We start from the raw sequence: 22754 nt of genomic DNA on the forward strand, positions 1-22754 counted from the left end.
GATAATTTCAGTTTTTCTGTTAAAGTACTCATTATGTATGTATATGGATATAAGACAGCCTGGATAGTTATTTGGAATGAATTAGACGAATATCAGGTATTTGGGAATATTCTTCGTTTTTTTATTGAAATTTGATTGTGAATAAGCCAATAAGGAGCCATTGCTTAATTATACTACGCCCTTGTGGGTGGTATAAAAAGACAATTAGGGCAAAGAGAGGTCAGATCTGAAGAAGCCGATCCCTCAGCGAAAGGCGTCATCTGACTCGCTATGTGTCGTCATCACGCACGTACCGCCTCCCGGAAGTATTGAGTGGACACCACCAAACTCGAGCGTGCATAGACTGTTTGGTTTCAGCCGACGGCTGCATGAACTGAGGAAACGAAAGTCTTCACGAATACCCGGTGATTTTAAAATTGTGCTGTTTTACAATTGTGGAAGTAAATCGTTTTACCTTATTGGCGGCAGTGGATTCTATATTTGGAGCTATCGGAAGTAGAGCAGGCGTATCTGCTCTCTACTTGTGAGTGAGCATTCTATATACACATTATACATTTTGTTTTACTAAAACAATACTTCACTATATATGTTTTTGTATTCTATTCCCTTTTATGTATTATCTGCAAATGAGAGTCACTTCAAATATGGGATTAAAGTAAGTGTACTCTATTAGATTTTTGTGCACAGATCACTTAACTTTTGCATCAAGCACTCTGAATATATATGCACACTGCACTTTTCAAAGAGTGGAATTAGGTTTTTGCACTATTTTTACTTTATTGATATTGTGAGGAAATCTGCACTTTATATATAAAATTGTTTTTAGCGCACTTATTTTTTTTTCTCCGTTTACATTTCTCTTTATACTGAAAGGTAAGACCTCTAGCTGTACGTCAGCAGTCACAGGCCTACCCACAGTCAATCCATTGCATGTTACACTGCTGCTACAGGTTTTCTGATTCCACAAGTGTGGTTCATATAATTAAAAAAACAACAACACATCAATAGTGCGTCTTAATACCTCTTAGCATTTTAAACAGCCAAACAGGGACACTTTCATTTCGAGGGTGTGGCTGACGGCAGGGCCGTACTGACATAAGAGCTGATGGAGCTGGACTCTATGCTGAAGGCTGTGGAACAGGCCCATTGATAACAAAAAATGTTACATGCTTTACATGCTCTTGTTTTGTTCAGAGTACATTATTATGGAAACTTAAAAGGGATGTAGGTGTACACAACTTGGACTGACAATGAAATTAGTTCTTGACATGTCCCCTTCCTTCTGCACTCACCACATCCACCTTTTCTTGGTTCCAGACTGAATACCAGGAACGTCTGCCGGCTAGCAAGAAGGTAAGGAGTGGTGTGGACAAGTGAGTTCTGGGGACATGCCCCATGGAGCTTAGAACAATCACATCACTAGCATTTGCGTCAATATCAGGGCGCTGTCTGCATAGTATGCCCTTAGTTGGCTAGCCTGCATAAATTTATGACAGGCTGACCTTACAATTCTTCAGCAGACCCGCCCCCTTTCTGGGCATGTCTGTCCCTTTGGATGGTGGCAGTCATGTGATTCATGCCAGTGGCCCACCCACCAATGTCCAGCTTCACCGAACACTGCAATTAGGGAATTAATTAAATGAGAAATTAGCACAGGGTATGAGATTTTTTTTATTACTGCATCCGGTGATTTTCCCTCCAGCACCAGATACGCAATGCTAGCGAGGTATGGCTGTTTTAGGGTTTGCAGTCGAAAAGATTCTGTAATTATTCCCAACATGATTTTCAGGCCCAATGGACTCTCAATCCAGCTCTGGCTGAAGGTGTGACCACAGTGGATAGATTCTGTGATATTTTATATGATAAGACTTGCTGATAATAAATGAAACTGAAACTTAGAACAAGGACTACAGTATGTAATTTACAAAGATTGGTTTCTAAATATGTATTGCAATTAAGAGAATAGGGCCATTAGGATAGAAAAAGTGGAACAAAGATTATGGCATGAAATAGGGACTATCCATCCTAAACAGGCACACTTGGGCAGTGTGCATCTGTAATCAACAAGATGAAGATCAGATGCTGCAACACAAAAATACATCTATGCAAATAAACGAAAAGATAGGACATTAAACAAGGTTAAAAACCAACAGACCAGAAAATAGCACTATCTTGGAACACACAAACCTGGCCTACTAGTACCAAAAGGCTTTGTTTCACATTGTGAACAAATCTAATTTGAAGAAGGACCTCTGCTGAGTGTTCTAGTTTAATGGAGAACCATCCAAGACAAACACTAAAACACACAGTCCTACAGATAAAATAACTATTGGTCTTAAACTCTGCAGCATCTAAGACCAAAAGAAGGCAGCTTAGTGTTAAGTGATCTAGAAGGCATGCTGTTAAAACCTGTGAGCAGTATAAGGAAATGTCACACACATGCACATGTTCTGCTGAGAAGATACCTCGACGGAATCCTCCTTTGTCTTGGGGAGACTCCAGGAGACAGTGAATAGAGGGGTACACCTGAGGCTGCAGATCTTTGTCTAGGAGAGTTGTAAACAGCCGTTCGAGGGCTTGGTGAAATATGCATAACAGGAGAGATGCTGTGAGATCTTGAACTGGAAGGAATAGGCATTGGCCTTGAGTGGGTGACAGTGCCCAAGCTGTTTTGTGGCGATGCGGCTTGAGCCCCTGACGGGCGTGCCTGACCAGGTTGAGGGCTTCCAGGAATAGATTGCCCTGATGTGGGTGGGTTGACAGAAGGTACTGAAAAGACGGGTGAACCACCAGCTAGTGGTGTGCCAACAGGAAACCTGCCACTATCTGGACTAAATGCATACAGACTAAACACAGAAAGAATAAAAAAAAAAAAAAAAAAGTTAGACAGAAGGCTTAGCAAAAGACTGAGATTATTAGGAAGTACTGGCTGTTCTGCTGCATCAAGCAAAACAGGCCCTCTGTAGTTCTCTTACCATTAGAATGTATTAATTAATCAATCATTTAACCAAATATCCAGTGTCCGGTATACAGAAAAGATCACAGATATTCTAGATTGTAAACCTGTACCCTCTTTAATGGCCTTTTGCTTGTTAACACTAGTCATATTTTTAGTTTTTTATTTGCTAAAAGTGCTAAGGAGCATGTTAGCACTATAAATGATAAGCAAGGGTCATTCAGTATTTGAAAATAGAGACGTTACTTAGCAAACAAAGAAATGAACCATAATACAGTTTTATTCCATGAGCAGTTAAGCTTTGTTAATAGACTGTGTATAAAAGTCACCAAAATGTGGCTGTATATTACAGGTATCAGAATCCATTCTTAAAATACATCATCACAGGGCTGTATAGACTACATTTTTTACATTAGAGTGTTATCATTTTTTCCTTTTGGTTATATTTACCTCTGGTGGGGGCCCACACCGAGGTCAGGTATATTTTTTATATATTATTATTATTGTGTACACTGGTATTTTTATTTTTTGTGTTTTATTTCGCTATTTGTTGTATCCACTCTATCTCCACTTAATCATTGATCTTTTCTATATATTTTACATTTAGGTCTCTCCACCTTTAATGGCTATTTAGTGTTATATATATTTTGTTACTTTTTGTAGTGATACATTTGTATTTATTTGTCCGGTTAGATAAAACAGTGGAGATTGAAATCAGCCCCCTGCTTACAATTTTTTTAGATTTGTGATAATTAATAAAAGGTTGATAATTATTTTATATCATTTGTTTAGATTTACATTTATAAGCGCACACACCCTATTTTCTATTTCTGAGTGTATAACTCATCAAGTTGCTAGAGTGGGTTTGGAGCTGCTTCTCTTTTTTGATTATTTTGTTGTGTTATTTCTGTGTGTACCGCTTTTTATAAGCTGTATAGACTACAGTATTCAGCCCCAATATACCAACAAAAAATATATAATCTAAAAAGGTACCTTGTCACAATATCAATGCTTATACAGAATTATTTATAATTTAATGTGTCAAAGGTAAACTATATTAGTTTTTTAGATTATGTAAAGCAGGTCAATGTATACACAAAGCACCTTTCTAAACTACAAACTCCTTTAAAGTCACCTAGACTATGCATTTCCTGCACATATTTACTTATATACATCTCAAATATGAATGTGAGAATAAGAAATGTGACCAATGATATTTGACTGTAGCAAGTTAAAGGACCACTATAGTGCCATGAAAACACTTTTTTTTTTCCTGGCTCTAGAGTGTCCTTGGGTCCCCCTCCCGCCGGGCTCTAGGGTGAGGAAGGGGTTAAATTCCTACCTTTTTCCAGCGCCGGGCTCCCACGGCGCAGGGACTCTCCTCCCTCTTCTGACGTCATCGGCTGAATGCGCATGCACAGCATGAGCCGCATGTGCATTCAGCCAGTCTCATAGGAAAGCATTATCAATGCTTTCCTATGGACGCTGGCGTCTTCTAACTGTGATTTTCACAGTGAGAAGCACGGAAGCGCCTCTAGCGGCTGTCAGTGAGACAGCCACTAGAGGCTGGATTAACCCATAGGTAAACATAGCAGTTTCTCTGAAACTGCTATGTTTACAGCTGCAGGGTTAACCCTAGATGGACCTGGCACCCAGACCACTTCATTAAGCTGAAGTGGTCTGGGTGCCTATAGTGGTCCTTTAACTTTTAAATCTTTGAGCCATAGGTAACATAGCTATGTAGACATAAGGGTTACCAACATAAAAATCTAACCTAGAAAGGAACTAAATAATTAACATTAAGACTTGGTAACAAAACTTTTGGGTGACAAACGGTTGGAAGATGCACATCAGAATCCCCAAGCCACAGGTAACCGCCTAACACAGAACTTTAAGCGAACATTAAATTCAAACAATGAGTCAACAAAGCTAATTGCCATGTACATAAAGTAGGAGAACCCATAAGGACAGCTTGTGCAATTCCACGACTGGTCACACATACATTTCTCAATGAGATGTGTTACAGGTCTGATCTACAGCCGGGAAGGTGTGATAAAAGGGGTTTATGAAACAAACAAAAAGTGCAGATTTCTATTAAAATAAGCCTGCAGATACAGGGATTATTACACCTAAGGCAGATTAGCAAAACAAAGTGCTTTAGGTGACAAGAGTGTTCGTTTAAGAACAAGTGGATTAGATGGCTTGCAATAAAAGGTGTGCCCCCAGTGGAGACTAGCAACAAGTCAAGAACTAAGTCTGGGGGAGGAGGTTTAAAATATTTGCTGCATTAATCAGGAAAAGGTAATCTAGAAAATGTGTTTTATGGCTTACTACAAAAGTGTACGTATGGAGTGCTGCTGGAGGGAGGGAAAGGGTAGTAGAAACTCTAAAACTGAGCTCCTAGTCTTTCCTCCCAATACTGATCCTCCACTCTCGCTCTCCATTCAAGTTAGTTATATCCACCTAAGTCCATCCCTGCAAGCGCGCTGTCTTGGCGTCATACTTCATTCTGACCTCACCTTCAAGCCTCACATCCAGTATGTTGCCAAATCCCATCGATTCCATCTTGAAAACATAGCCCGCATCCGCCCCTTTCTTACGCATGATGCTACCAAGGAGCTTGTCCATGCTCTAGTAATTTCCCGCATGGATTATTGTAACCCTCTCCTGATTGGTCTCCCCAAAAGCCGTATTGCCCCGCTACAGTCTGTAATGAATGCTGCCGCCAGACTGATTTTCCTCTCTAGTCGGTCCTCTCACACCTCACCTCTCTGTCAGTCCATACATTGGCTTCCTGTATCCTATAGGAGCCAATTCAAAGTGCTAACCCATACATATAAAGCACTGAACAATTCTAGCCCCTCATATCTCTTCACAGATCCATAGGTATGTCCCTTCTCGGTCTCTCCGCTATGCCCTTGACCTTCTCCTGTCCGCTGATCGTACGCGTACAGCCAACTCACGCTTGCAGGACTTCTCTCAGGCGGCTCCCTTCCTATAGCCTACGGCCATCCAGACTCTCCCCTAGTCTTCAATCGTTTAAGAAGTGCTTTAAAACCCATCTCTTTAGGAAAGCTTATGGCCTCCCAGATTAACCTCTACCTTACATCCCTGTCTCTTGCTCACTCCTAAAGGGCAGCACTCTACTCTCTCCTCCAGCTCTGCTTCACTCACACCTTATTTGATTGATATTCCCTGCCCTAATGTGTTTTACACCCCACCTCCTATAGACTGTAAGGGTCCTCTTTAACCTATCGTTTCTGTGAGTTTTCTTGTAATTGTCCTATTTATAGTTAAATCTCCCCTATCATAATATTGTAAAGCATTACAGAATCTGCTGGCGCTATATAAATGGCGATGATGGAGCGAGCAGGTCTACAACGCATTTTGTCAGCTGTACCAGAGATAGTCCAATTCGCCACCTTCTTTCGGTACTTACAACTCAAGGAATATGCTAAATTACCGCACATACAAGTAGCCGCACGGAAAACAAAAACGTTCTTTGAAATTATATGTATGCAGGAAAACATGCCCAAAGGTTTAATAACACTCCTCTATGCCCATCTCTGCTCACTTACACCACCCAATGGGAGAGTGATTTGGGGGAGGAATTGGAAGGAATAGAATGGCAGGAAATATGAGAAGCTAATAATACCTCTTCAGTCTGTGTTACCCTGCAGGTGCAATCAGTAAAAACAATGCTCCGTTGGTATACCACCCCTGTCAAATTGTACCACATGAGGAAAACTCCTACCGATCTGTGCTGGAGGGGCTGCGGGATGAAAGGGACATATATACATATGTGGTGGGCGTGCCCAGTTATTAGCAGATTCTGGACACAAAATTAGAGACATAATGACCCAGGTCTTCTCCAGGGCCCCGGACCCAGACCCATGGCTATACTTACTAAGCAGACCCATAGACGGGTGGACTCATACACAAAAGCAGCAGGGAGAGCAGTGGCAGCAGATTGGCTCAAGCGCTCCCTCTGTAATTAAAGAAGTTCACTTAATGGACGACCTGGCGGCCAGGGGTAGGGGTACCCAGAAGACCTTCCAAAGAATATGAGAACCATGGGAAAACTGCCCCATGGGAAGATAGAAAGTGACAGAGCGTCCGCCTCGCCCCCTTTCTCTTCTTACGTTTCCTACTCATGCTCTTTCTGTATATCTCCATTCTCTCCACATATCTCCTGGGGTAACCTGATAATATTTGTTAACTAAAACCAAACCAGATAACCCTGCTCTGTGTTCTATGTTATTCAACTATACTGTCTAACGGCAACCAACAATTGTTTATATTCACATTGTATTCAACTACATGGTTAATTACTTTGAGCATGCCAGTTCATTATGTCAATGCTAAATAAAGAATTGATAAAGATAATGATGATAATAATAATAATAATAATAATAATAATAATAATAATAATAATAATAATAAAGGACATTTAAATTCACAATGCTCTCAGGGAAATTTGGTGTAAATCCTGAGAGGAGAAACCGAATCATATTACAAAAAAAAACAACAAAAAAAAAACATGCTCAAACGTAGGAAAAAAAAAAACAAACCTTTTTATTCTCAACCATATAAATGTTTCATAGTGTGTTTAAAAAAAATAGTTAAAATAAAGTAGAACTTGCCTGGATGCAGAACTGGCACCGAAGGAGCCAGTGTTACAGAACATGGGGCTAGTGCCAGGATTGGATGCAGTGTTGAGCGTTAGGGTGCGCTCAGGTATCCGTGTAGCTAAAATTGGCTGCGATGTGGCAGTGAGGCTGGCAAATGGGTTTTCATCCTTTGATTGAGTGGACATCATCAATACTTCCATTAAAATCTGGCCAATTAAGTCCTTAAAAGAGGAGTATACTAAGAGAAGGAAAGAGGAAGAGACTTAAGTATTTACAGCAATAAATTGTATACTTTATAATATCATATCAAGTGAAAATAAAAGAAGCGTTTACAAGAAATCTTAAAGGCTCAATGGTGATTGCCACATGTATGACAGTTACATAGCTGAAAAGAGACTTGCGTCCATCAAGTTCAGCCTTCCTCACATATGTTTTTTGCTGTTGATCCAAAAGAAGGCAAAAAAAAACAGTTTGAAGCACAATTTTGCAACAAGCTAGGAAAACAATTCCTTATTGACCCCAGAATGGCAGTCAGATTTATCTTGGATCAAGCGGTTATTACCCTACATTGAAATATTATATCCTTGAATATTCTGTTTTTGCAAGTATGCATCTAGTAGCTGTTTGAACATATGTACGGACTCTGATAAAACCACTTCTTCAGGCAGAGAATTCCACATCCTGATTGTTCTTACATTAAAAAAAAAAACCTTTCCTTTGCCTTAGACGAAATCTTCTTTCTTCCAGTCTAAACGCATGACCTCGTGTCCTATGTAAAGACATCACTGTAAAGACCTGTCCATTTCCTGTATACAGTTACTAAGAATGCATAGACTACTTTTAGATTGCATTTTTGCTTGATGGATCCCAAAGACGAGTAAAACCATATGTGAAAGCAGAATATAGCCTTGACCCAGATCCAAATTCCATGCATGTTTAAGTTGTAATGCACATGCTTGCTAGAGATTTGCGTGACATGGCGTAGGTGCTTACAATGAGCAGGCCTTACATTTTCAATCTCACTTATTCACTCACATATTTTGGGACATGGATTTTTAGTAAGTGAGAAGAAAATAAAAGCAAAAAAGAAAACAAAATGTTCTTTAAAATGAAGAATACCTTCTTTAGGATTCTGCCTAAACTGAGAGGAAAGGGACTTCAGGAAAATCACATCTCTATCTCGATCCTTCCAGGAAACTCTAAAGATCTTACAGACCAGCTGCAAGGACTGCTCCTCCGATACTTCAGTTCCAGCAGAAGGTTCCTAAAAGAAAAACCAAAATAAAAAATGCTGCCAGCTGTCACTGGTCAAATAATAAAATCCTTTCCCAATATAGCCTAGAAAACGTGGGTGAGGATTGAAAATGGCATACCTTATCTGTGAGGCTTCTTTTCTCCCTGCGATCACTCTCCTCGACTTCCATATTTTCTATTCCTGAGTCCACATCCACCTGGGACATGCTGGAAAATATTACAATGGGAACATAATTATTTAATGTTGTACGATCACAAAAACCACACACACAAAATAAAGAAAAAATAACCAAAACTGCATTAATCACTAAAGTGGTGTTGGCCTAATCTTGACAAAGTAATACATTAACCATGACTCTCAACCTGCACATAGTTTCCGAATATCAGTAGTGGAAGGATAGCCAATGCAAAGTAAAACCCATCAGAACAAAATAAAGGCAGTTAAGGGCAAGCATCTAGTCCTCCTTGTCTATCGATCTATGCCAAACATCCACTAGAATTGAAACAACTTTTGATTCCTTTAAAAACCAACTCTCACGGAGCTGATAAACCAGCATGTATTATAAATTGTATTTTGTGTGGTAGAATTCAGAACTTCTCACTAGAACAAATTTAAGGAAACAGTATCTCACAGCAAGAGAGGCTTGTTGATCACTGAAATATGTCACCGCATAAAGTACAATATCAAAAAGAATGTTTAGAACGTTTCACTATATTTTTATAGAGGTACTCTAGAAGGACAAAACAATAATATTTAGTTGGTCAGGTGTAGTTATTAAAATAACTTGAAACTGCAGAACTTAAGAAATCGTTTTTGGTTATGCACACAACATACATTTTATGCAGATGACATACATTTGCCTTCAAAATCAACAATGACTCACACATACATATAAGGAACTCTACAGGGCAGTACCAATTACAGAGGTAGGAAATGACCAACAACCACAGCTCTTAAGTGTTTGCAGTTATAAAAGGTGTGACAGAGACAGGTCCCCTGAAGCATCTTAAACTAAATGTGTAATATCCCCCCAGTTTCTACAGTCCAAGTGGTCACAATAAGCACATAACCACTAGAGCTTATTGTATTACTGGAATGTTTGTTAGATCCCTTTGTTTTCTGTCAAACAATTCAAGGAGTTTAAAACTGGAGATATACTGGCACACAAAGCCTGTCCCCTCGCCTTATACAAATTGAAGTTTAGCTTCCACAATTTCTACGCAAAGCAGACCAACCCTTGACGGTAATAATCGTTTGGGAGGCTTGCAGGCGAGTTAGCCCACCATTGCTGCCCAAGGTTAAACAGCTACATACAGGGCTTTAGATTTATTTTCTTGGTAAACAGGTAACGGGCACCCACAGACTCATTGTACCATAACCACTAGAACGTGCTGTAGTGGATAGGGCACTTCGAGTCCATTAACACATTTCACCTTTTTTCACAAGCCACGCTGTCAATATCCATGCTTTGTGAACGGGAAAGAGACTGAGACTGTGTTTCAAGGCTATTTGATGGAGAACTGCTGAGTGAGCTGACTCCTTCACTGCTCTGACTCCGATGGGCCACCCCTGTCAAAAAGAGAGAAGAAAAAAAAAAATTAGAAAACCAATACACATGAGCATAAACATACTCCGTACCGAATAGTATCAACAAAGCAAATAATTATCTATACAAAGCTCCAAATTTATACTCCCCACTAGCAATTGGTAAGTGAAATTAAGTGAGCAAAAATTCACCTCACTGATGGCACAGGAGATCAATATAAATCCAAAGTATTATTGAACCAACATATTTTAAAGGAGAGAGAGAGAGAGAATATTATATTAGTTTATTAACCCCTTAAGGACACATGACATGTCTGACACGTCATGATTCCCTTTTATTCCAGAAGTTTGGTCCTTAAGGGGTTAAAAAGGTATCATTGCACAACACTCTGGTATTTTGGCATCTTGTCTACTGGACTAATACGATGTATGTCATTTGAACACACAGAGGAGGCACTATGTTTTACAGTCAATTTATACATTCTCATCCAAGAACAGCTAACGCTGGTTACTGTGACGTTCCTAAGACCCATGTAAACACTGATGCATGAAAAACAATAATTAAGGGCTTGTATTTGTACATTCAGCTTTCCTGCAGTTGGACTACAACTTCCATGATCTTTAGCCACTCACTAGAAGAGATCACAGGTTTACTATTGTCAGCTGAAGAGTAGCAGGAATCATTCTTCCTATATGTTGCAATAAAATAGGTGAATTTATGATTTGCCACATAGCTTTATCATACATTATTAGCTGCTTTCCAAAATAAAGTCATTCGACGAATTGATTGCTCTATTGAATGTCACCAACACAGCCAAGCAGCTAGTGACAAGGACAAGCAAAGATAATGCTTATTCTTCCCACATATAATGCAGTGCTCTCTTACAAGTTAGGCTGCAGTCAAACACATTTTTAATATAGTTTACAGAGAAATGTATGGCTTTATCTCAATACCGTTTGGAGTAATCAGTAAGTGGTTCGTTCAATTCTCTACAAATATTGGTTCTAAGCATGATTTCAAAATGAAATCTATCAAACCCCTGGAGTTATTTTGTGTTACATGATTTATTTATTTTTTAAGGGAGGCACAGATAGAACAAGCATACATTTGAAGAGACACTGTAAGCAGTCAGATTTGCAGTTGGAATGTTTTTCTGCCATGTTAAAATGATTGTAGGACCCACCGATACTGGGGTACTCCATGGTGGGCTTAACATGTTATGGCCATGACCCAAATCCCCATATTTATTTGCCAAGAGAAGAGATTCTAAGTAGCCATGCAACGTTTAAACCTGTATATTTTTGTATGCACCGTTCCTGCAGTCTGTATTTTGCACAGATTACAGATTCACGTCATCAGAAACCGGCAACTAACAATTCATTTTAGAGATCAACCAGGGCTCAAAACATTTCATTCACCACTTGCCATTGGTGTGTGAATATTTAGTGGAAAGTAAATTTTAGGGCTTGGCTATTGGCGTAGAACTTCAAATTTTAAGCCCTGTCTAATAGAAATATATCCGGTGCCAATACAAACCTTTGTTTGGAAATCTATTCACAAACATGACTTTACATAGGACACCAGGGTTATGTGTTTAGACTGGAAGAAAGAAGATTTAGTCTAAGACAAAGGAAAGGTGTTTTTTTTTGTTTTTTTTAAACCATAAGAACAAAAATAATGTGGAATTCTCTGCCAGGAGAAGTGGTTTTATCAGAGTCTGTGCCAATGTTTAAACAGCAATTAGATGCATACTTGCAACAGAATATTCAAAATATATAATTTTTTCAACTGTAGGATTATAGCTTCTTGATCTAAGGATAAATCTGACTGCCATTTTGGGGTCAAGAGGGATTTTTTCCCCTAGTTTGTTGCAAAATTGGAAGTTTTTCAAACTGTTTTTTTCTTTTTTTGCCTTCTTTTGGATCAACAGCAAAAACCAGATGTGAGGAACTTGATGGACACAGGTCTCTTTTCAGCTTATGTAACTTTATGAGCGTCAGAGACTTTGTACTTTGCTACAGCCATGATCTGGATTTGTAGGTGCTACAAATATTAGCTTTAACCTTACTTCTAAATCCTTTTGGAAGTGAGTGGACCTGCTCGAGAACACATCCCGAAGCAGAATGATCCTTCCAGAAACACCTACATAGCTTTACTGTCAACTCAGTGGGTCGTAGACAGACTGGCATCTATCACTTCATTCCTATAGTCCTGCCAGCACTTCTAGTTTTGTAACCAGAGTACGCGCTGTAATTTCTGTACTGGAAAGCAGAAGAAATGCCTTTAAGAGGGATCTCCTCATTTATCTTGCTGATATAGGAGTGGCGTTATCAATGCTATACGCAGTAGTTTTTTAGTTTGACATAGGGGGTCCCCTGACTCTTCCTGTGGGTGTATCACCCACACAGACATGTTGCATGATTTATAATTATTGGGTGTACAAGATCAATAAAAATAATTGGACTATTTTTAAACAGTTAGTTTATCACTTGATATAGATTTCTTCCCGGCCACTTTCCTTCGAAGGAAAAGTGTGGCTATTTTGTCTGTTAGTTAAACTGCTTAGATGACAAAAAAGGAGAGAGTTTAGCGGTAATCTAAAAATTGCCATCCTGAGGTTTATAATTCGGCTCTTTAGGTTTGTGAGCCAAGAGGACCAAAGAAACAGGCTCCTCTCCCAGAACTTCAGCCTATTATTGGCTGCCCAACTAACTGGATATTGACTTCCTGCTGCCCTATGGTTGGATTAAAAGGACCACTCTAGGCACCCAGACCACTTCAGCTTAATGAAGTGGTCTGGGTGCCAGGTCCAGCTAGGGTTAACTAATTGTTTTATAAACATAGCAGTTTCAGAGAAACTGCTATGTTTATCAATTAGTTAAGCCTTCCCCTATTTCCTCTAGTGGCTGTCTCACTGACAGCCGCTAGAGGCGCTTGCGTGATTCTCACTGTGAAAATCACAGTGAGAGCACGCAAGCGTCCATAGGAAAGCATTATGAATGCTTTCCTATGTGACCGGCTGAATGCGCGCGCAGGAGGAGGAGGAGAGCAGGAGGAGAGCTTTCCGCCCAGTGCTGGAAAAAGGTAAGATTTAACCCCTTTCCCCTTTCCAGAGCCGGGCGGGAGGGGGTCCCTGAGGGTGGGGGCACCCTCAGGGCACTCTAGTGCCAGGAAAACGAGTATGCTTTCCTGGCACTAGAGTGGTCCTTTAAGTCTAAAAGCAACCAGAGCTCTGTATGATACAACCTATAATAAGGGCACCTCACCAAAACTAGGTCAGATAAGAGCAGCCAACAGTCTGCATCATTCAGGGATAGGAAGTGCAGGAGGAGGAGCACTGGAAACCAAATAGTTTTAGATAGAAGAGTGCCTTTGTTTACATTACTGCTTACATGGCTTCTATTTTGTCATGTAAGCATTTTGACCAACAGAGAGAGAGAGAGAAAAAAAAGAAAGGGAGGAAAATAAACACACACAAAAAATGGTTCTTTAAATTTGTCCTAGTGCAGAGGAAAATTTCTGGTGTCATACTGCCCCTGTGAAGCCAAAATAGAGGTACATGTTTTATAATATATAGTTTCTTGATCAGCACTGCATTCCCCAGATAGCACTAGGATTAAGGAAAGCCCTATAAAGTCAGATTGACAGCCTATTTATAAAGTTAATGTACACAGCTTGCCGCAGCTTTGCAACGGAAATCAGCAGGCTGGGACTTTACAGCTGTTTTTGTGATTAGTAAATCATTTTTACAAGTGCAAAGAACGCCTTAAGGAAAGGATTTGGGAAGCACAGAACTAAGACTGAGATTTTTAAATATCTGATGACTGCTCAAGAAAGAACAAAGCAAAATATGACTAGCCAGGTCTACGAAACATGGGGTTACACACCAAGTCCTGAATGGGATTCTGAAAATGTAGCAAGCATCTGCAACGAGCCGGTTACTCTATCGTTACAAGAGTACCATGAATCTAAGTCCCTTGGCACTGAGTGTGGGTGAACGGATAACGATCGTTTACAGAGAAGTGACAGCGCTTCAACGTAATTGAGAAATATTTTGAAAATCGCACAGAATGCATCCCACTCATCTAGCGTTCCAATTTAACTACTCTGAAAATGTAAACACAAACTGATCAACACCAGGTTTAGCGAATGAGGATTAAAAAGATTAATACTTTTTGTAGGTAAGTTGATGAAAAATAAATGAAAAGGGGGGGCGGAGCCTGACTACCGAGCGGTACAGACGCGTCTGGCTCGAGCTCCTGCCGAGCGGGCATAATCCGGGGCAAAATCAGCGGCTATAGCGCCCCAAAGTCACCCAGGGGTGCGCCACCCACATCGGGGGTGCCCCCTCGAACCCAACGATACCACCCCGGGGCCTGTCGAGGCCGGGAACATGGAGACTCAAATGCGGTTCAATTTCAAATGCGGTGCCAATTCAATTCAACTCAACCCCCCCCCCCTCCCCTCCCCTCCCCCTCCCCCTCCCCCTCGGACCGGCGGGGGTTTTCCCGGTCCCCACTGGTGACAAACGACCAGGATGGAAAGCAGGCGAAACAGCCACACGACATATCGGGAGAACAAGCATACAGGGGACAACCAAGATGGCCGCCCGGCATGCACATAGAGAGCGGAGCACCCGCGCCCAGCTACCCAGGTCCCCCCTGGAGACATTTGACCGGCTCTGCATACTCATCAGGGATACTCTGCATAGCAGAGGAGCTAGTCGCCACCAAACAGAAAGAACGGTGACCTCGTGGATACGGCCTGCAGCACGACACAACTATTAAAGGCAGATACCACAAGCATCCAAGATGGCAGTCAGGCAACGCAGATACCGACGGGCCCTAAGAAGGAGAACGGCGCCATGTCTACCGGGCGCGCACTTCCACCCGCGACTTAAACCAACCGGGAATGCAAAACAAGCAACGCAACAGAATAACACGACCTATACATACAATGTAAGGTGGAGTTTCTTCTTGTTTACAATAAGTCACAATTAAAATGGGATTTCTTCTTATTAAAAATAGATACCCTTTAAAAAAATGTGCAATGTTTATCTCTATTGCCATATGTAATCGTATGTATATCACCGGGTTGCACCTGCTGTTGTGGCAGTGACAAACCACATGTTTCACCTGCAAGAAAGGGCAGAAGCTTTGAGCAGCTGCCTGCAGGACTCTGAAACAGAAAGGAATGATTGAAAACACGACCAACCAAAATCCCGACATGCCGCACAGCAGGAATCGATTTTACTCACAGAACATCGCCACACAAGTACCGGTGCAGCAATGCCCACAGCAGAAGGTCAACATACCAGCAGCACCAAAGGCCTCAAACTGGCGACGTGGGGAAACACATCCACTACCCCAACGACAGGCGACCCAGACACCCCGAACCGCAACAGGGCATGGGAGCACCCCAAGCAAGAACGCTGTAACGGATCGCCTGGCACCCCGACTTGGTACCTCCGTTAATGGATGCTCCTAGTGCTTCCTGAGGACTCCAAGCACTCTGGCAGACACCATAATCACCGAATCCGAGAAACCTTTAAATTCTCCCAAGCGTATGAATGCTGTAGACCATTGAATAGGAACCATACGAATAGGCCTGTACTCCTAGCAGTCAACTGGAACAGCATACAATCAATCCTTCCCCCAATAATGAGACGACACATCACTTTGAGGTTAAAACAGGAACTCTGGACTGGCTCATCCAGCCTGGCTTTTATTACACTAATCCACATACAGGCCACACCCAGGGGGAGGCATAAAATAACCAATCACATACATGGTTCAGCCCACACATCCCCTCCCCTCAGATAACATTAAACTCAATTATCCGGTACACTTTTTCAGCCAAGTTCTGGATGTACCCCAAAACCCGGGGGTACACCTTTAAATCCAGCATCGCTGGATAGCCCTTATTCCGGGGGACAACATATTCAAAATTCAAGTAATTCGGATGAATGGTTCGTGAGATATGGGGTTCCAAAGATTTGACCGACCGCATGGGTAAAGTATCCGAAAACAGTTCCATGCATTTTGGCCCTGCGGTCGGTCACAAACAAGGGAATGAAAACAGGCGAATTGCCTGTGTTATAGAGCCTGGACAGGGTTTGAATGAATTCCCTTGTTTGTGGGGTTCTTTCTACCGAACGGCGGGTCATTCGGTAGTTTCCATACGAATTTCTGGAAGTATGGAGGTCTCAGCGGTGTTTGCCTAGTCAAGTGTCCGATTTTAGTTCCAGACACTCGACGGCAAAACACCGCTGTTCGGTAGTTTAAGATGGCCGCCGCCACGTGTTTGTTTCCCGAATGGCGGCCACCCAGAGGACAAAGACCACACTGCACTGATTGCCAATTACCTGTTTGCAACATTGTTGCAAACGGTAATTGGAGGCACACTCATTCCTGGGTGGTCTGGTTGTTCGGTAGTTTCACTCAATATACTGAATGGAGTGATTCTACCGAACAATCAGAATGCTGCATACAAATCACCCAGGATAAACTTAACACATCTATAAATACATATATAATATTACAGGCAGTACACTTGAATATGCTTCACAATCTTAAAGGGACAGTAGTCCCAAAAGTCCCAATATGTCCATAGATGCTGTTAAAAGGGCCAGTAGCAGCAATATACAGTACAATATGCCCCAAATAACCCAGGGGCCATAGTCAGTAGGTAGGAGGCTAGCAAACAGGCTTCTCCAGGGCCCAGTGGCGAGGTTGGTTTCGCCACATTTCTCCCCTTTTCCAAACAGACTAACAGGGTACCTGACCTCTTGCCGGTCAGTGCCCTTGTTAGTCCAGCAGCCCACCCACAAAACAGAAACAGCAGTACAGCCCACCCACAATAAATGGTTACTACACCTGAGTAATGGAAAAACTTGTCCAGGTCCAGGTGCCTCACCCCGGTTGTGTGGGGGACTGGTAGGCTGTTTTGGTGGGTTGCTGAGTGGGCAGAGACCAGCGGTACTCTGCCCTGGTGCCAGCACTACTACAGGAGTAGTCTGGTTGGAGCCTGGTTGCTGGAGACCGACTGTCTCCCCTTTGGCTAAACAGCCCTGTTGTGGGGGGGCAGGACCGACCGTCCCTACCCCCTGTGCTGGAAGTGCAGAGACCACGGTCCCATCTGCACAGGTGTGGGGCTTACAGTCTCCCCCTGGTACATTAAGCTGCCGCTGGGGAGAGGTGGTAACCAGCTCCTCTCCCATTAGAACACTCTGCCCATTGATGATCTGCCGCTGGGGAGAGGAGGTAACAATCTCCTCTCCCATGCCTACTTTCAGTCTTTGTGGAGGGAGACCGACTGTCTCTCCTCCCAATTCAGTGTCCTGCTGCTGGGGAATAGAGACTGGGCTCTCTATTCCCAAAAAATCACGCTGCTGCTGGGGGGTAGGACCAACTACCTCTGCCCCCTGTAACTCAGCCTTCCGCTGGGGAGGGAGGACGCTGCTCTCCTCTCCCTGCACTTCACACTGCCTTCCCGGCATATCACTCTGCTGCTGGGGGGTAGGACCAACTACCTCTGCCCCCTGTAACTCAGCCTGCCGCTGGGGAATGGAGACTGGGCTCCCAATTCCCAACAAATCACACTGCCGCTGGGGAGGGAGGACGGCCCCTTCAGCTCCCTGTAGCTTGGGCGCAGAGACCACGGTCCCATCTGCGCTGGTGTGGGGCTTACTGTCTCCCCTTGGTGTGCTAAGCTGCTGCTGGGGAGAGGGGGTAACAAACTCCTCTCCCTTACACACTTTCAGCCGCTGGGGAGCAGGGCTGACCCTCTGTACTCCCTGTAGGCAGGGCGCAGAGACCACGGTCCCATCTGCGCTGGTGAGGGGCTTACTGTCTCCCCTTGGTGAGCTGTGCTGCCGCTGGGGAGAGGGAATAACAAACTCCTCTCCCTTACACACCTTCAACCGCTGGGGAGAGGGGATAACAGGCTCCTCTCCCTGCACCGTAGACTGCCGCTGGGGAGCCAGAACGGCACCTTCAGCTCCCTGTAACGCACACTGCCGCTGGGGATCTGGGCCGACTGCCCAGCATCCCTGTAGGGCCGGTAGAGAGACCGCAGTCCCATCTCCACCTGCCATTGGTGGGTCTTCCCAGGACCAATCCGTGAGGCCCCTCAACATTTGTGAGTAAGGGCCACCTGCTTCCCCACCTGGCAACTCTGGTTGCTGCTGGGGATCTGGGCCGGCTGCCCAGCATCCTGGTGGAGTGACCTTGGTCCCATCTCTACCTGCCTGTTGTGGTTCCTCACAGGACCAGTCTATGAGGACCCCCACTTCGGGTTCCTCCCGCCGCCTCAGGGAAAGACGGCTAACCTCCTCGGATGCAGCCTCTACCCGGCTGCTGTAACGCTCCTGCTGCTGAGCATACTTCCTCTCTTTTGCCAACCGGAATTCTCGGTCCAGCCTTGTGTTTCGCTCGGCCATGACCTGGTTCCAGATCACCCGGCGTGTCTCCATGGGTATATCATCCCCATACTCAGCCACTCGCTGCCTCACCTCGGCCAGCCAATCATCTCCAGAGCCAGAACCTTCCATACTTGTCTGCTCCCAGGGGCGCTGCACGACTGCTAGCGTTGCCCTCAATTGTAAATCCAAACGTACTGTGTCTCCGAGCTGCTTTACCTCGCACTAGGACGCCATCCCACCGCTGCCACCAATGTAACGGATCGCCTGGCACCCCGACTTGGTACCTCCGTTAATGGATGCTCCTAGTGCTTCCTGAGGACTCCAAGCACTCTGGCAGACACCATAATCACCGAATCCGAGAAACCTTTAAATTCTCCCAAGCGTATGAATGCTGTAGACCATTGAATAGGAACCATACGAATAGGCCTGTACTCCTAGCAGTCAACTGGAACAGCATACAATCAATCCTTCCCCCAATAATGAGACGACACATCACTTTGAGGTTAAAACAGGAACTCTGGACTGGCTCATCCAGCCTGGCTTTTATTACACCAATCCACATACAGGCCACACCCAGGGGGAGGCATAAAATAACCAATCACATACATGGTTCAGCCCACACATCCCCTCCCCTCAGATAACATTAAACTCAATTATCCGGTACACTTTTTCAGCCAAGTTCTGGATGTACCCCAAAACCCGGGGGTACACCTTTAAATCCAGCATCGCTGGATAGCCCTTATTCCGGGGGACAACATATTCAAAATTCAAGTAATTCGGATGAATGGTTCGTGAGATATGGGGTTCCAAAGATTTGACCGACCGCATGGGTAAAGTATCCGAAAACAGTTCCATGCATTTTGGCCCTGCGGTCGGTCACAAACAAGGGAATGAAAACAGGCGAATTGCCTGTGTTATAGAGCCTGGACAGGGTTTGAATGAATTCCCTTGTTTGTGGGGTTCTTTCTACCGAACGGCGGGTCATTCGGTAGTTTCCATACGAATTTCTGGAAGTATGGAGGTCTCAGCGGTGTTTGCCTAGTCAAGTGTCCGATTTTAGTTCCAGACACTCGACGGCAAAACACCGCTGTTCGGTAGTTTAAGATGGCCGCCGCCACGTGTTTGTTTCCCGAATGGCGGCCACCCAGAGGACAAAGACCACACTGCACTGATTGCCAATTACCTGTTTGCAACATTGTTGCAAACGGTAATTGGAGGCACACTCATTCCTGGGTGGTCTGGTTGTTCGGTAGTTTCACTCAATATACTGAATGGAGTGATTCTACCGAACAATCAGAATGCTGCATACAAATCACCCAGGATAAACTTAACACATCTATAAATACATATATAATATTACAGGCAGTACACTTGAATATGCTTCACAATCTTAAAGGGACAGTAGTCCCAAAAGTCCCAATATGTCCATAGATGCTGTTAAAAGGGCCAGTAGCAGCAATATACAGTACAATATGCCCCAAATAACCCAGGGGCCATAGTCAGTAGGTAGGAGGCTAGCAAACAGGCTTCTCCAGGGCCCAGTGGCGAGGTTGGTTTCGCCACAAACGCAATGCAAAGGGTCCACATGATGCTGACATTTCCCCAGCTGGGTATAGGCTGATGGGGAATTCGGCGACGGGGAAGGCCCAGCAGACCATGCTCGCACCCCTTCCTCACCATTAAGGACGCTTTCCAGTTCCTTTTGCAGCCTCCACAGCTTGGTCTCCACAAGACCCAACACAGGCCTGTGTACCCCTTTATGCCTGACATTTTTCTTCTCCTGCTACAACTATGCTAGTTATCCGCTATGTATATACAGATCATCCTCTAACCTAACGCTAAAAGTGTAAGATAAAACAGTATACAAATAGTAGTCCCAATACTTAATAGTCTTCTTCTGGATTCCAGTAGGTTAGTAGAGAGCTTGATGTATAGTAATTTCCAATAGAAAAACTGGATCCTCTAATACTTAGGCAGTCTATTCTAGAGCATCAACTAGCTCAAGTATGATTGGCATTCAGTGGCGTCTGCCCCCCACTGGTGGGATAAGGTGTAGATAATTCCTCGGTATAGAATAAAAAAAAGCCAAATCTAGTGCTCACTGGGATTCTTTAACGGGTGACAGCTTCATGGTGATGTGTGACCAGGTAAAAAGAAGATAAAAGAATAAAATAAAGGATATATGGCAAATATATAGTAAAAAAGCCAATATTCCTTTATTAAAATAATCAAAATATAAAAACAGCCAAAACGCGTTTCGCCACACAGGGCTTTATCAACTGACAATAGTAAAAATCAGCCTGGTACATAGATGCTTATATAAACTAAGAAAATACATGCTTATTCAAATTTTGGCGCCAAAATGACGTCATCAATACAAAGTGTAGAATACAGAAAAAATATAAAACAGAAAAAATAAAAGTCCATAGTAATACTGGTTTGAAAAGTAATTAAAACCATTAATTTTAACCTTAAAACGAGTGTTGGAATTAAAAATAAGAGAGGAGTACATAATCACGTGATCGCGGGCTGCCGCGATCACATGGGGTGCCCTAAAGCCTCTTGGGGGATGTAGTGCATCGTAAAGAATAGGAGGAGACCAGAGGGGTGGGAGAGAGAAGTAGACACGTGATCGCGATCGTCCGCGATCACGTGATATGCCGCGATCACGTGATATGCCGCGATCACGTGATATGCCGCGATCACGTGTCTACTTCTCTCTCCCACCCCTCTGGTCTCCTCCTAGCGTGTGTAAGTAGATTATATTTATATTTTATTTATTCATTCATTCGTTTTATTCTTTATAGCGCGACCTATTACTGTGTTTTTGCCATTTCTTCTTTGAGGATATTAGAGGGAACCTCATACCCATAGGTTGCAGCTCTTTATTTGTTTTCACTCCCATTAGATTACTCAGCGCTGATCCTATACTCATCTCCATCCTCTAACCTAGCTTGTTTCACACTATGACTTAAGTTTTATATTATAAGATGTGCCACTAAACATATAGTTGCTTTCTGATTCTGTCAAGCATGACATATTAAGTCACCAACAATGTATTGCACCTCCTAGTATACACTGAGCTACATCCTGCACTTACTGCTAATCTTAAACAACAAGAGGCGCATCATAACATACACTCCTTAACCTCCAGGACCCCACGCAGACCACACACAGGCACACAATGTCCTGCTTAATGTACCTGGATGGCTGAGGCCCTCTGTAGTACCATCCACCATTTACCTACAATACCTATGTTTATGTTTTTTCAGCCACATTATTTTAATCTACTCAGGTCGCCTATATCTAAAATGACTGCTGGGTTTACTCGAAATTAATATGATATGTTTAACTGCTGAGCTAGGTACAATACCTCAAACATAACAAAAATTCGTGCTGCCTGTATCACTTGTTTACTTAAGCCTTATGCCTTAACTTTCCATGACCTGCTGCCACTCTTCTCATAACTCACACTGTTACCTCTTGGTATAGACCTAGACTTTCCGCAGTAACACCCCTCACTTATCAGACGAACAACATAGCTAACACCACAAGCACTGTTGGCTCCCACTGGTCTCGCATGTCAGTGAAGATCAGGGTAAAATCATATACAAAAACACAGTAAAAAGAGAAGAGTTGGTCAAAGAGAAGGAGAGAAAGGAGCTCCTAACATATAAAGTGAAAAAAGCAGACCCCCCACAATTACCTATTATTTTAGACTTCAACAACAAGAACAAAACTTTAAAGCAAATTATAAAAAAACACTGGCATATTCTGAAACAAGACGACCTCCTAAAGGATCATATTCCAGACAGACACAATGTTATATTTAGAGGAGATCCGAACTTAAGAACAATTCTTACTAAAAAATTATACAAAAAACAGTGTACAACAAACAAAGAATTTTTTATCTAGACGTAAAGGCTGTTTTAAGTGCAATAATT

General features: G+C 42.9%; 1 protein-coding gene across 3 annotated transcripts in view; it reads right to left on the reverse strand.

Moving 5' to 3' along the window:
• The window catches only part of UBE4B (ubiquitination factor E4B), an 86862-nt gene that overhangs the window by 31905 nt on the left and 32203 nt on the right, over positions 1–22754 (reverse strand). For 2 of the 3 annotated variants that reach the window (XM_063436609.1, XM_063436608.1), the window contains exons 3-7: positions 10276–10411; positions 8961–9048; positions 8707–8851; positions 7600–7825; positions 2466–2846 (exon numbers count right to left, since the gene is read on the reverse strand). In XM_063436609.1, coding sequence (XP_063292679.1) covers positions 2466–2846; positions 7600–7825; positions 8707–8851; positions 8961–9048; positions 10276–10411 — 976 coding nt within the window. The remainder of the gene's footprint in view (positions 1–2465; positions 2847–7599; positions 7826–8706; positions 8852–8960; positions 9049–10275; positions 10412–22754) is intronic. The other variant, XM_063436610.1, reaches the window with a different exon arrangement.

Source organism: Pelobates fuscus, chromosome 11, assembly GCF_036172605.1.
Source record: "Pelobates fuscus isolate aPelFus1 chromosome 11, aPelFus1.pri, whole genome shotgun sequence".
NCBI classification, from domain to species: domain Eukaryota; kingdom Metazoa; phylum Chordata; class Amphibia; order Anura; family Pelobatidae; genus Pelobates; species Pelobates fuscus.